The 15,002-nt window shown below is 42.0% G+C and overlaps 1 protein-coding gene across 2 annotated transcripts in view; it reads left to right on the top strand.

Moving 5' to 3' along the window:
• The window catches only part of RELN (reelin), a 452,511-nt gene that overhangs the window by 322,526 nt on the left and 114,983 nt on the right, over positions 1 to 15,002 (top strand). For both annotated transcript variants that reach the window (XM_008172472.4, XM_065557727.1), the window contains exons 21-22: positions 664 to 856; positions 3,498 to 3,610. In XM_008172472.4, coding sequence (XP_008170694.3) covers positions 664 to 856; positions 3,498 to 3,610 — 306 coding nt within the window. The remainder of the gene's footprint in view (positions 1 to 663; positions 857 to 3,497; positions 3,611 to 15,002) is intronic.

The following is a 15,002-nucleotide window of genomic DNA, read 5'->3' as shown; positions in this document are numbered from 1 at the left end:
AGAAATCAGTTCACAACTAATATTTATAATACAGTTTTTTAAACACACTTCATGTATGTCTCTTTCTATTTATTTTTGTACCAGGTACATTAGTCTATCTTTCTATAACATCTTCAAATGTATTCCAACTGAATGTTTCCCCACACAAAGGACGCATTAAATATACTAGCAGTAGAGTCCAGCAGTAAACAGGTACACTGGAGAATTGTAGGGAAAAGTAGTGGGAAAGGAGGTAGAGATCATATCTTTAATGCTACTGTTGTTAAGCTGGAGGCAATTTGTGGGTGATAAAGGACTCCATGAGTCCATATTGAAACTTCCTCCAAGTGGAAAAAAAGCTTTGCTTGGAATATCATAGACATAGACTATCCTCCTTTCCTTTAGGACACTTCTTTTGGAATTTCATTTTAGTAATGGCCTGCGAGTTAGATAAACCAGGATTATAATAATAATTAATGGAGATATCCCATCTCCTAGAATTGGAGGAGACCTTGAAAGGTCATCGAGTCCAGCCCCCTACCTTCACTAGCAGGACCAAGTACTGATTTTGCCCCAGATCCCTAAGTAGCCCCCTCAAGGGTTGAACTCATAACCCTGGGTTTAGCAGGCCAACGCTCAAACCACTGAGCTATCCCTATTCTGATTCTCTATCTTGTTTCTCAGTTTTACAGGAGATTCTAAATTAACCTCTAGCATGCGTTATGTGGAAACACAGTCCATGCAAATTGGAGCTTCATATATGATACAATTCAACTTGGTGATGGGCTGTGGACAGCAGTTTACTCCTCACATGGACAACCAGGTGAAATTGGAATACTCCACCAACCACGGTCTGACTTGGCACCTTGTTCAGGAGGTAAGGCAGATTGGCTAGTAACTTTTGTGTTTGGTGACATCCTGCTTTTCATAACATTGTCTGGAACATTGTCTGGAAGTCTGAAATACAAAATTGGGGAAGAAAGGGATTAATTTATAGAGGAAAAAAATGGGAATGCTTACAACCACTACAGCACAGTGGGTCACACGTTTCCCATGCTACTATTGTAGTAAGATATAGCTGCTATTTGCTGGAATGTGGTTTTGCATAAATTCTTTCTGCCGTAAAGCTCAATCATTCCGTAGACCCAAAGTACATCCCTTCTGGGAACTAGTAATGATATATGAAGCCTCTTGCCTCAAGTCACTGGTTCAAATCAAGCCCAGGGTAATAGTGACCAACAAGTACCATCTCTGGCTTGTTATTTGCCTATGTGAATTGATGTCTCAATCCTTTTCTTATAACAAATGAGTGATTATTACATTGGTCTTAATTTGCATCCTTGTTGTCCATGTCAACAGAGAGACCAAACTCTGACTAGCCAAGAGAGTAAACTAACATCTTATCCTTGAGTTCCCTAGATGGCAGTTATAAAGGAGTTGTAGAGAAGCATGTACTGTGCAGTACCAATCCTGCAGATATGCAGGGAGGATTTCAGTGCCCAGGACTCCAATCCAGCACTTTTCATGAGTAATATAAAAGTTTTTCTGTGTCATGTTGTGTCTTAGTACTTTATTTGGGGGGGCAGAGTAGATAAATGGCAGTAGCCTAAGGTTTAAACATTGCATTATTCTCCCTTCCGTAATGCTTCATTGATTGAAATAGTATTCAGAGCAAAGCAATACATACTGTACTTAAATGGTGTTCATGTCACTTCTACTTGGAAAGCGCTGTAATAGTCTCTACAAATAGATCCTACTGGCGGGTGTTTGGAGTTTGTCCTTGTCATTAAGGAGAGATCAATTCCCTTTAGTTTTCAACGTCCTTGTCCTATCTCAATTGAGTTGAGTTCAGAGGAAAAGCCTGCAGCTGAATCATTTTTCCCACCTCACCAGGTGTTACCATGATGAAAGGATAAGAGTGGAGGTTATTTGTAGTATGCTGCAAGGAGGTAATCTAGCCAGTAAACAAAGCACTAATTAATTAAAATGTCTGAAAGTTCTGTTTGCTTCTCACTAAATGATCAGACTGCGTTTATCAGACCTTTTATGAGAGATGAAACAGAGAAAATGTTTGGAAAATTGCTAGAAGGAACCGCTTTCTTCAGAAGAAATATTCAAAATCACATAGAGCTATGAGAGCTTTGGTCAGTATTTTAATATTTTTAATGGATGGCTGGGGTGATTTTAGATTCTCTGATTCCTCTAAAGATTATTGCAAAACATTAATATATATTGAGCTTCTTTAAACTTCAAATATAAATATTCTCAGTCACTAAAAGTACTTTAGAGTTATGATTCTAGTGTTAGCTATATAGCAAGATGTGCTAGGTGCTTTCCATTTAAGTCAGGTCCCTGTCTCAAAGAACTCACAGTCTGAGAGTCCATACTGTAATGAGCTCCATGCAGGTGGACCCCTGCACCTGGGCAAAGTTCATTGCAGGATTGGGATCTACAGATGAAATGAAGACAAAATATGATTAATTCTTTCTTAATTTAGCTTTTAAACACAAATATCATTACCAAAAACAAACCAAGTTTTTACTCCTACTACAGAGTTACAAATAAATATCTGAGTGTTATTTATATAAAATAGTCTTCAAGCCTGTGATGTACTTGTAAAGTAGAAATGTATTATACCCATTTTACATATAAATTAACTGAGGCACAACAACATTGACTACCTTGGCCAAGATTACACAGCAAATCAGAGGCAGAGCTGGGAAAAGAACCAAGGAGTACTAACTCCCAGTTTCCTACTCTTTCTACTAAGAGTAGTACTACAGAATAGTGAGGATAGGACTGAAAAATAGAAAAAGGGGTTATGCTGAAAAACAGTGAATAGTAAAAGGTTCTCAGAGAGATGATAATAGGCAGAAAGTTAAACCAATTAGGTGAATTTTCAACAGCAGTAGAATTAAAAATAAACAATTTAGAAGATATAGTTTTAGTGCTGTACTATAATAGTGACACTAAAACCACACCCAAGAGTTTTGGACACTGGTGTGGTCAACAACTACAGGAATGATACAGAAGAACCAGAAAAGATAATGAACTTGCATTTATTTTCACTATAAAAAGAGGTGAGATGATAGAAGTGCATAACATTGTAAAAAGGAGGCTGTGTCTAAACTGCCTGAGAATGTGAAGGAATCACATACAGGAAGACAGCAAAAGGACACTAAAGGGTTTTTGTAGAATTATACCAAAGGCATCTGTGAACATATTGAAAAATATAATTAGACATCCACATGAAGGAGAAAACATCACATGGTAATAATGCTAGACAGACCTGCTGTAAATGGGCCATATGGTCTCTTCTGTCCTAAACTGTTACTATTATGAGGTTACCAAAGAAAGCCTTTGGCTTGTCTTAGGATCCTTCTGGCTCTCAGTTCTTTGCTCTGACATCTGGACCACACAACCTCCAGATTCACTGAATGTGATTCACCTTCCAGAAAGAATTCAGTTCCTAATGTTGCCTCCAGATTAAACCTGATTATGAAATGTTTTACTTTAAGGAATGCCTTCCAAGTATGCCTAGCTGTCAGGAGTTTACGTCCGCAAGTATCTACCATTCCAGTGAATTCATGCAGTGGAGGAGAATTACAGCCCTGTTACCACAGAAAACTTGGTAAGAGACTACATATTTTGATGTAATTATTCACTTAACCTTATATTTATATCACAAGGAATAAACGAAATCCTGCTGCCCTTGCTCAAGCCAGTGGATGTATTGTCTGAGTAACAGCTGCGGGATTTGGCCCAGATACAATACTTTATCATTGACCATCTTCCTAACATGATTAGATTGTGAAGTATTGGTAAGAACACCAAGTGTTTTTTCAAAGGACACAATACACACTAAGACTCTGATCCTTTAATGAGCTCTGCATTGGCATAGGGATCTGCCTGCATGGAGCTCACTGTAGGAACAACACCCACATTATTTTGAAGGGGCCACCAACAAAATGATTCATTAGTAACAATAATTTGTTCTTTTATAGCAGTTTACTTTGAAGTGCTGTACAAACATTAACTAATCATTCATTTCCAGGAATTGTCACCCCTGTTCCTCTTTTACTCCAGACGTTTTCAAGACTAGCATTCCCTCTTGCAAAAGAAAAATGACCAGAAAGTCGTACCCTGTTCCTTTTTCTTGTAATAGTAATTGTTTTGCCTTCTTTCATATTTTTATTTACTTAACTAGAAGATGTCTTACATTAGTTATTATGACTTTATTATAATATTCAAATAATAGATTATTATATGTCTGATTAATCTTCACTGATTCCTTCATTTAAGAATTCAATTACGCCATCATTCCAGTTAGAATTACTCCTTGCTTATCTTCAAACCCAATGTATAGTAGCAGCTGGAATTAAAGCCAGTGTAGATCAATTTTTCATTGTTTTTTCTGTCCTTTGTAATTTTTCTGTACTCTCCATAGGCTGGCTGCAAATCATTTCATTTGCATGTCTCCACATATTTTGTATAAAGTATCGGTCAGAAAATACTAAACATCACCATTCAAAGGCCAATGAACAAATAGTTAGATTATAATAGTCCCAATCCTGCAGGGTGCTGAATGGCCTCAGATGTCAAATCTGGGAGGCCCAAGGGCACTCAGTAGCTTGCAAGAGGCTTTTCGCACTTTTTAGGATTCAGGTCCGAAATAAGTTGTTTTTAAACTAAGTACTAAGACATACACAGTACCTAAAGTTATAATGCAAAATGTGCAAGTGGTGTTATTACAGGCATTTTTTCATTTTAGGTTTTCTAGACATATGTGATGACAGAAAATGATTCCATTTTCCATTTAGGAGACTTGTTTAAAGGGAAGAGTTGCAGTGAAATAATAGTCAAGTTACTAGTTTATGCCATGGACAAAAAATTAATATATTCCATTTTATCTTGTGTCTGAAGGGATTTCCTTCTGTTAGTAGAGTTTTGTATGTAATTAAGGTACAAATAATCACTGTGTAATGTAGACAGACTCCAATCGGCGGTGACCGGCATCAAACCTGGGACCTCTGAAGCTTGAGTTAAAAGACCTGTCTTTCTTAGCCAAGGCTGTAGCCGACTCATCAATCTCCAGCCGGTCTAGTTACCATTAAAGGGAGATAGAGTGTTACATGCAGCAGGCATGGGGGCTGCACTTTACTTCCTGTTCCTAAAAATATTATTTCAGGAAACTATGACATAATATTGAGTATTCCCGTTGAGGGGAAAGGGGGGAGTGATGGCATGCCCTCCACCAGAAGGTATTGTGATACTCTGTACAATTTTCAGCTGATATTATTTTTTCCTTCGTTTTCATCAGTGAGGAGTGGGGATAGGACACAACTAACACTGATGAGATTAATAGTAGTTTTTTGTTTGTTTGGGCACTTGCTAGTAGAAAGGAAATTTCTGCCCTTGCAAGTGTGAGGTGTGCTGTGGGTTGGTACTGGATATGCAGAGGACCCCTGAGCCATCTGGACTGTACAGCTTTATTGTGTCCTGAGATCCTGTATAAGCTGCACAGCCCAGGGAGGAGCCCTGGGAGGAACTGTACCAAGCCCTTCTTCTTCTAGAGGATGGGAGAATATGCTTTCTAAGACGCAGCATACAGGGGGTAGATGAGCCATCTCCTACTCCAGGCCCCTTTGATCTCTTCCCACCCACTTGTTCACCCCCTAGCTGCACTGAGGACCTGGACCCAAGCTCTGGGTAGCCCTAATGCAGCCAGGTGGGGAGGTACCCTTACTCCCCTGTATAGCCATGTTAGTATTTGAGAGCACAATTTAGCCTTTGATTAATCCAAATTTAAATAAATCAGCAGTTCTTTTTCTTATCTGTTCAGAAATCATTTGACCTCATGTACATATATTTTTATTATTGTAACTGTTAATTCTGTAGGTTTTCTGAGATGAAAATGTATCAGTAAGTCCATTCCGTCACTCTAGTGTCTCTATTACTCACTTGGGACCAAATCCTTAAATCTGCTCGGAGGCCACAGAAACACAGTTCCACTGGTGTTGGCCATTGGCTCAGTGAACTGCATGAATCCTCTGAATCAGAGCCTTTTGTAGATAGGAGCCACAACCTCTGCTAAGGCCCAAAGCCAAAGGTGATAGTCAGAGCTGTAGCCAGGGTGTGCAGGGATGCTCTGAGTTCTGCCTCTAGTTTCTGAGAGAGGAGTTTTTCCTGTAATGCAAAGTCCTTTTGCTCAGGTCTCGAACAAGGAACTAGACTTGGTGCATATTCACTATGGGACTGGATGATTTTTCTTTTCATATGAGTCATTAAACAATGCCTCTCCTTGGCATAAATCTATTTTAATCTTCTGGTATTTTTATACTGACATATGCATCTGTAAATGTAGTGCATCCAAGTAATCATGGTTTTACAAGGTCCCTGTTTTAGCTGAGATCTGTTGAATTAGAAAATCTGTTATAAGGAATCTAATTGCATTGGAAAAATCAAATGTATGCACCTGTTCTCTGAAATTGTATTGTAAGTGAATTGAACATTTCTAACACTGATGAAAATTTATTTCAATTTTATGAAAGACATTTACATAAGAACAGGCCTAATGAGAAACAAACAGCTGTCAGTTTGCTGACTTCATAAACAAATCAACACCTAATGACTGAATGAGAGTTTCAGGATAATGGAGTAAATGTAATTACAGTATCTCAGAAGGTAGCAAATATAATTTTTATCAGCCTCAAATTTGCATTGGCTCCTCAAGTTTCCTTAATACCAGGAGAGAATGCAGCATTATTTTAAATTACATATCACAAAAATTCTGTAAGAAAGAGGAGAGTGTTTTGCTTGCAGTACCTTTTTCTGCATTTGGGAATCAGTATGATTTCTTTCATTTTTCTAAATGTAATGCCATAACAATAACTTAAATTTGACATCAACCTGACTCAAATGTAATATCATCAGGAAGCCAAACACAGATTTTGAGCCATACAAAAAGTATAAAATTTGAGAAACAGTTGTGACATTTTGAAGGTGCTTTTCCCCTGTAATTCTTTTTATATAAATCTTTGATATTACGCTGTTTGTTTTAGTAGGAGACCAAATGGTGATTGACCAGACAGCCAATTTTTTATCACTGAAAATGCAGCTGACACTCTGCCTTTTATTCTTTTTTCCTTAATTAACACGGCCTTTTTAAAATCTTGATTGCCATTTTAAATAGAGTAATCCTCTTAAACCGGTTGTTACCTTGAGCTGCAGTATAGCTTTGGAGAGCTTTCAAAAAGTATGGGAGGGACTGGTTTTTCCTGAACACTGCTATTGCAACCAAGAGTTTAGTCTAAATACATTTTCTTTAACTCAGACAGACACCTAGATATGTAACAGCTCTTATTATTCAGAGCCATGTGACAATCATGTTCATTTTCATAGGGTTCCTTCCAATCACTTCTATCCAATTTACCCCAGTGCTGTGGTAAGGAAGCAATCTGCGCCATTTTCCTTGATACAGATCATATTTGCATTACAATGGTAGAGCTGGCTTGTTGAGACTCCAGCATAATGGCTGAGAAGCTTTTTAATTTTTTTTTCTTTTTTAACAAAAAGACAAAAAAAAAACCACCCCACATTCTGTTCTAGTCCTAGTCAGTGTAATGAGTCATCTCGGAGCCTGATGAGTGCTGCTGAGCTGATGACTCATCCCTCAGCCTAAACCTGATGATTCATCCCTGAGCATGATTACCTGAGGGCTCCACATCAATCAGCCAGGGCTCAGCCAATCCACAGGTGCAGGTCTAACCAGGTGACCCCAGGCCCAGGATATAGGCAATGAGAGCTCTCACTCCAGTCTGCTTAACATCACTACCTTGCTGGGAATATCCCCTGCCACTTGGTGGTTCTGACACACTGCTCCTACTCCTGCTCCTGCTTCTGCTCCAGCTCCAGCCTTGTTCCAACCCCATTCTTAATTCCTGCTCTGACCCCTGGTTTAAGTCCCCAGCATGACCACTAGTCCTGACTGCCACAGTTCCAACCACTAGTCATGACTGCTGCTGCTTTAACTACGAGGAATGATCATCCATCAGTTTCTGACCGTTTGAGTAGGCTGCCTCCTTTTGTGCCCAGCTGCAGAAGCTGAGATGGAAACCCCTGGAGTGATATCTATCTCTGAGATCACAGAGATGGTCCAGAGTCTTCAGGATCAAGGTGCCCAATTGCATCTGGAGAATGCCTTCCTCCACTCACAGATCCCCACAGCCACAGATAACCCCAGTACCGTCAGCCATGGTACCTTTGGAACCCAGCCCTAAGGTTTCACTGCCAGACAGATTTGATGGGAACCACCAGTGCTGCCTTTTATTCCTGATGAGTCCTGTGATGTATCCTGATGATCAGACCAAGGTGGGCCTTATTATCAATGTACTGACTGGTGAAACCCTGAACTGGAGCTAGCCACTCCTGGAACAGGCCAGCCTGATTCTCACTAACTTTGACAAGTTCATCCACACCTTCTCTGTAATATTTGATTATCTGAATTGCACCTTAACCATCTAAGCCACGCTGCAGTTTCTCCAGCAAGACTGTCAGCCTGTGTCTACCTATGCTGCCCATTTTCAGCATCTGGTTGCTGACAAGAGTGGAATAAGGTGGCACAGATTCAGTATTTACTCCAGGGTCTGAACAATGACAGGAAAAATGAATTGGTACAGGTCAAACCTCCCATTAGTTTGGATTTGTATATTGAATGGCGGCTCCAGATTAAGAGTCATTTCTTCGAACGATGCCAAGAAAAGAAGAGGTCATGCACACAACTCCAGCCTTGTCCTGTTTCATTCCAGCCATCCCGTTGAGCTGTCCTAGAACTGGAGCCTATGCAGACTAGTGTGAAGGGAAAGAGAAGACATCTCATTGATCAAGGGAAGGAGTATTGGCATCAGAACAGCTTTTTTGTACTGGGGGGCAGGGCTATTTTGCCATTGAGTGACCCCTTAAATCCAGACTTTCAGCAGACCCAGGGAAACAATCATGTCCAGCCCCATTAGAGGGTTTGCAGCTGGATGTAACCTCATAGTTGAGTTCTCCAACGAAGCCCCCTCTTCTGCCCATATGTATCTTGGCAGCTGTGAACTGTAATCCTCTGCACCTGCAGGTCTTTCTCCATCTCTGGGTCTCAACTACACCTGAGGTGAATTGAACCCAGCATGCACTAATGAATTCTGGTGCCTCTAGCAATTTCTTGGATACTGGATTCACTAAGATTAATCAGCTTCCAGTGCAAAGGAAGCCCACCCCAGATCTAATGGTAATGATTGATGGTAGCATGCTGTCCTTTCCTTCAGTTGTCCAATAAGCCTTGCCCTTCCAGGCTGAAATCCAAGATCACCAAGAGACTCTGCATTTTAATTTAATTAAGTCACCACACTTTCTGACCATGCTCAATATTCCATGGCTCTCAGTACATGATCCACACATCTTATGAAATATGCTCAAACTATGATTTCAGTTGAGCTATTGCTGAGAATCCCGTTTAACAGAGTCCGGGCCAATGAAACAAGAACCAGCACTGAGAAGCCCACTGCCTTCTGTGACCAGCAGATTAAAGGAGTTAATGGCACATTAATCCCTGCAAAATATCAAGAGTTTGCTGATGTATTTGATAAAAGGAATGCTGATACTTTACTCCCATGTAGACCCTAAAATTGCCCCATCGATCTCCAGTAACAGGCTAGATTTCCATTTGGACAAATGTATTCCTTATCAGAACCAGAAATACCTTGATGCAAATCTTGCAGAGAACATCAATCATCCATCCATATCTTCTGCTGAGGCGCTAATTTTGTTTATGAAAAAAGAATGGCTCCTTTTACCTTTGCAGGGACTATCGCGTCTTGGACAAATCACCATCAAGAGCAAGTACGCTTTGTTTTTGGTAAACAAACTGTTGGAAAGAATCAGTTCCACCAAGATATTTACCACGTTCAATCTTCATGAGGCTTACAGTCTAGTCTGTATTTGGGAGGGTAACAAATGGAAGACAGCATTGCACTGTTACGACGATTTTGAATATCTGGTTATGCCTTTTGGTCTCTCCAATGCCCCAGCCACATTCTAGCTCTTTGTCAAGGACATTTTCAGGGATGTTTTAGGCCAGTTCGTGGGATCTATCTAGATGACATCCTCATCTTCTCAGAAAAGTGCATGTTTCCAGATCCAGGTATATACAGACCATAAGAACCTGGAGTACCTACAAACAGGAAGGGCTCTCAACCAGCATCAGATCTGGTGGTCCTTTTTTTCTCCAGGTTCGATTTCACTATGACCTGTTCCCTGGAATGGTAAACCCAATGCACTGTCCCCAAGGGTGAGTAGCTGGAGAAGAAAAATATGGCACCTGAACCTGCCATAGTCTTTAAGCCTGTAATTTCTTCAGTGTGATGGTGAACAATGGCTTGCTTTCTCATGTGAAGCCTCTCCTACCCTATGTTCCATTTGCAATAAACCTTATGTCAACTGGCATGACTTAGTTCCTAACCCAAAATTCTCTGTCAAGAATGGGATTCTTATGTTAAAGGACCAGATCTATATCCCCAGTGGTGAACCACATTTAGCAATACTCCAGCTATGCCATGACGCATCCCTGGCTGGCCATTTCAGCCACTGGAAAATGTTGAAGCTGGTCTCTTGATATTTCTCGTGTCCAAAACTACATGCATCCATTGAGTCCTACATTGAATCCTGTGATGTCTGTGCTCAAACAGAGACCCCTTGGTGCGCTGATTCCACTGCCCAGGGATCACAGTTTGTTTCACACTTCTGACAGGAATTGTTCCAGTTCCTGGATGTTAAATTGTATGCTTTCTCAGTTTATCACTCACAGACTGATAGGCAGACTGAACGAGTGAACCAAATTCTGGAGCAGTACCTCCATTGCTTTGTGAATTATCATCACCATGACTGGGTTTCCCTCCTTCCCTTCACCAAATTTTGTTGTTACGTTGCTGATCAATTAGGAAACATGCTCGTTTAAAGTTGTGCAATGCTCCCTTCTAACATCGTTTGGCAGCCACCTGCTTTATCCATTGCTTGCAGGAAGAGCAGCCTGTTGCAGCTGGCTGGTAGGGACTTGTAGCCAGGGTGGACCAGCAGCCCCCCTATCAGCTCCCCATATCAGCTCCCCGCTCCCCTAGGTTCCCTGTGCTGCAGCGGCCCAGCAGGCTATCAATTGCCAGGTAGGTCAGCTGTCCCTCCCCCCACTGCCATGTGCTGCTCCTGCCCTCTGCCTTGGAGCTGCTTCCCGAGCCTCCTGCTTGCTGTGCAGGGGGGGAGGGGAGGAAGAGGGAGGCCTAATGTCAGGGTGTCCCCCTCCCCCATGCTCCTGCACCCCACTTACCCCTTCTCCATATAGAGCAGGGACGGGACATGAGAGACAGAGAGAGCCTGGGGCAGCAGTTGCTGTCTCAACTTCCCGATCCACTTAAAAAGACAATGCACTTAAGAGTGGGTCAGCTTACTTAAAGGTGCAGTGTGCATCTCTCTCTCTCTCTCCCACACACAAGGTGTGTCTGTCTGTGTCTGCTATGCTGTCTCCCCTCCTCGTGTTCATGCTGCCTTGTGTGAGAGGCTACATCAACAACGTGTTAACCCTTGAGGGCTCAGCTGAGTGCTAGTTCATCATTTAGCAGCAAGGCATTCCCTGGGAAATATCCCTCCCTCTTCCACCCTCTAACTTCATCACCTCAACCAAGCTTCACAATCATCATAGCTGTGAACAGTATTAAATTGTTTGTTTAAAATGTATACTGTGTGTATATCTGTATAATATATAGTTCTTTGTCTGGTGAAAAAAATTTCCCTGGAACGTAACCCCCCCCATTTACATTAATTCTTATTTTACATTAATTCTTATGGGGAAATTGGATTCTCTTAACATCGTTTTGCTTAAAGTCGCATTTTTCAGGAACATAACTACAACGTTAAGTGAGGAGTTACTGTACAGTAATTCCAACTACCGATCAACCCCCAGACTCACTTTTATGCCAACTGTGATTTCTACATTCGTTTTCACCTGTCCATGCCACAAGCCTCCTATGTACCTGCAGCCTTTAACCTAGTCAAACACCATCACTGCATCTAGGAAAAATTGAAAGCCCATCTAGATTCAGCCCAAAAATATTACAAGTGTTACGCTGACCTTCATGAGTGAGCAACCGCTCCAATCACAGTTGGAGATAAATTATGGCTCTCAACACAATACCTTGATTCTACTTGGCCTTCAAGGAAGTTGGATTATCGATATTTTAGCTCATTCCGAGTCACCCAGCAGATCAATCCTGTGGCCTTCAAACTCCAGCTGTCTAGGGTGATGAAAATGCAGCCAGTATTCCACATCTCTTTGCTGAAAAAGCACACCAACAACTCCTTCCCCAGATGAGTACAACCATCACTTCCACCCATCATGGTCCAGGGGTATGAGGAGTATCTGGTGAAGCAAATTTTGGATTCCAAGCTATGTACCTTGTCGATTGGGAGGGTGATGGTCCAGCTGATCGTTTGTGGGAGCCCATTGAAAACATACATGCACCCAACCCACTTTGAGAATTCCATCAATTACACCCTTATAAGCCTGGTCAAAAGACCCCTGATAGGCATCTTTTGAATGGGGGGAGGGAAGGAAATGTAATGAGTTATCTCTGAGCCTGATGAGTACTCTCAGCCTGAACCCAATAAGTGCTGTTGGGCTGATTAGTCATCCCTGAGCCTGATTACCTGAGGGTTCCACATCAATCAACTGGGGCTCAGGCAGTCCACAGGTGCAGGTCTAACCAGGTGATCCGAAAGCCAGGGATATAGGCTCCCAATGAGAGCAGCCACTCAGTCTGTTCAATATCACTGTCTCACTGGGAGTATCCCCTGCCACTTCGTGGTTCTGACAAACTACTCCTGCTCCTGCTCCAGCCTTGTACCAACCCCATTCTTGATTCCTGCTCTGACTCTGTCTCAGGTCCCCGGCCCAACCACTAGGCCTGACCACTGCTGCTTCAACCACTAGGCCTGACCATCCACTTCTCAGTTTCTGACAAAGTGATCAAGTTGTTTTCACGTAAGCTCTTTATAAGAAGATTTTGGCCACATTTCTATTGGTCTAAAAAGTTCAACTCAATACACTTACCACCTGTAAATATGAGAAACAAATCTCATGCCATTGCTAAATTAAAGGACTTCCTTTCAAGTCAATGCACCAAGTTTTAGCCACAACACTCTTTAATAGTAATTGGAGTTGCAGCTATAGCCTCGCACACCAAGTTAAGACTAGAGAATATGTACTCACTTCCATTACTCTTGCTCAGTACTCAAACTCCACATTGCAGTTGGCATAAATCCTACTCCACATTCAGAATCACAGGGCAGGTCACTGAAACAGTTCCATATCCAGGAAGATATGTCTGGAGGAGAGGCTGCTTTTTGTGGGAACGGTCACCTCTGTTTGCAGGCACTGCAGTGGCACCTATTGGTCTGTCACTGTTGGCAAGTTGCGAAGCATCTCCTGGACAGTCCATTAGTCCCGGCTACCGTACTGTGTAATGCATGGCCAGATGCAGCATCTCTCAAGTGCTGCCACATAAAATGTGGATGAACTTTTAAATTCCACATCCCATATGTTGCACAACATTTTGCACAAAAAGAGGTGTAAATTGTTACCAATGGGACTGCTGGTTCTGTCACTTGTGCAGAGCAGTTAAGAGCCTGATGGTGTAAAATCTCTTTGCTTTCACCTCTGAGCCCTGTGTGTCCTGGCATCCCCTGAGCTGTGCACCATGGGCAGCCAGTCGGGGCAACTGGGGGAAATCAGGGAAATGCCGTTTATACTATATCTACTCGACTTCTTTGCTACAGGAAACTGTGCATAGGACTCATGCTTACTACTTACACAATAAAAAACATTCAGTGGAAGTTAGGTGCCTAATTGTCCTTTATGCCTTTGAAAATGTCCCCCACAGGTCCTAGTGCTGCATAATTGAGTTTTGTGAAGCTATGATCATCATTTAAAAGCAAGGGAATACAGAGATAATGCTTCCACTCCAGTAACTTGGAACAACAATATGAGTTAAATAATCTGTCAGTGCATTGTTTTTTAAAAACAGTCTTTTACAAAAATATTTCTCCTTGTGGTCAGTGGCTTTTTTGTTTCCTTGAACCCAATAAGAGCAAATACCGATTGTTATGGTTCTTCTTGTGGGATTACAAATTGTGATCTCAATGAAGTGAAAATGATTAAGGTGCCTTGAGGAGCACCATTGTTCAGTGAGCTTTAGTGTTCCTTGATATACTTCAATGAATTTTAGAAACACAGTTCTAAGAATTTAAAGGATTTTGGGGGGGGATGCAGGGAGTCAATGGCACATTATCTTCAGGTCACTGACAAAATAAACAGTAAAAGCTAACTCTGAATGTTTATGGTCAGTTGTTTCTGTGTGTACTTAGGGAGTCCTTATTCTGTGGATTAAATGATGATATAGGCATTAATGGATCATTCATAGCTTTTATGATCTAACTTGTCAATACATCATATCCTGAAGGAATATTTAATCTGCAAACCTGCCCAGGCATGTTAACTCTATATACCAGGGGTCGGCAATGTTCGGCACGCAGCTCGCCAGGGTAAGCACCCTAGCGGGCTGGGCCAGTTTATTTACCCGCTGACGCGGCAGGTTTGGCTGTTCGTGACCCCCACTCGCCACGGTTCGCCGTCCCGGGCCAATGGGGGCGGCGGGAACCTGCGGCCAGCACATCCCTCAGCCCGCGCCACTTCCCGCCGCCCCTATGGGCCTGGGACGGTGAACCGCGGCGAGTGGGGTCTGCGAATGGCCGAACCTGCCACGTCAGCAGGTAAATAAACTGGCCCGACCCGCCAGGGTGCTTACCCTGGGGAGCCGCGTGCCGAATGTTGCCGACCCCTGCTATATACTGTAAAACTCTTACTATATTTTTGATGAAAAGTAATTACTAAGAATGGGGGGAAATGGTTCATTTGGGTGAAAAAGCAGTGCCTACAG

The sequence above is a fragment of the Chrysemys picta genome, chromosome 1, assembly GCF_011386835.1.
Source record: "Chrysemys picta bellii isolate R12L10 chromosome 1, ASM1138683v2, whole genome shotgun sequence".
Lineage (NCBI taxonomy): Eukaryota > Metazoa > Chordata > Testudines > Emydidae > Chrysemys > Chrysemys picta.
The sequence above is the reverse complement of the archived record's forward strand: the minus strand, read 5'-3'. Positions and strand labels throughout refer to the sequence as shown.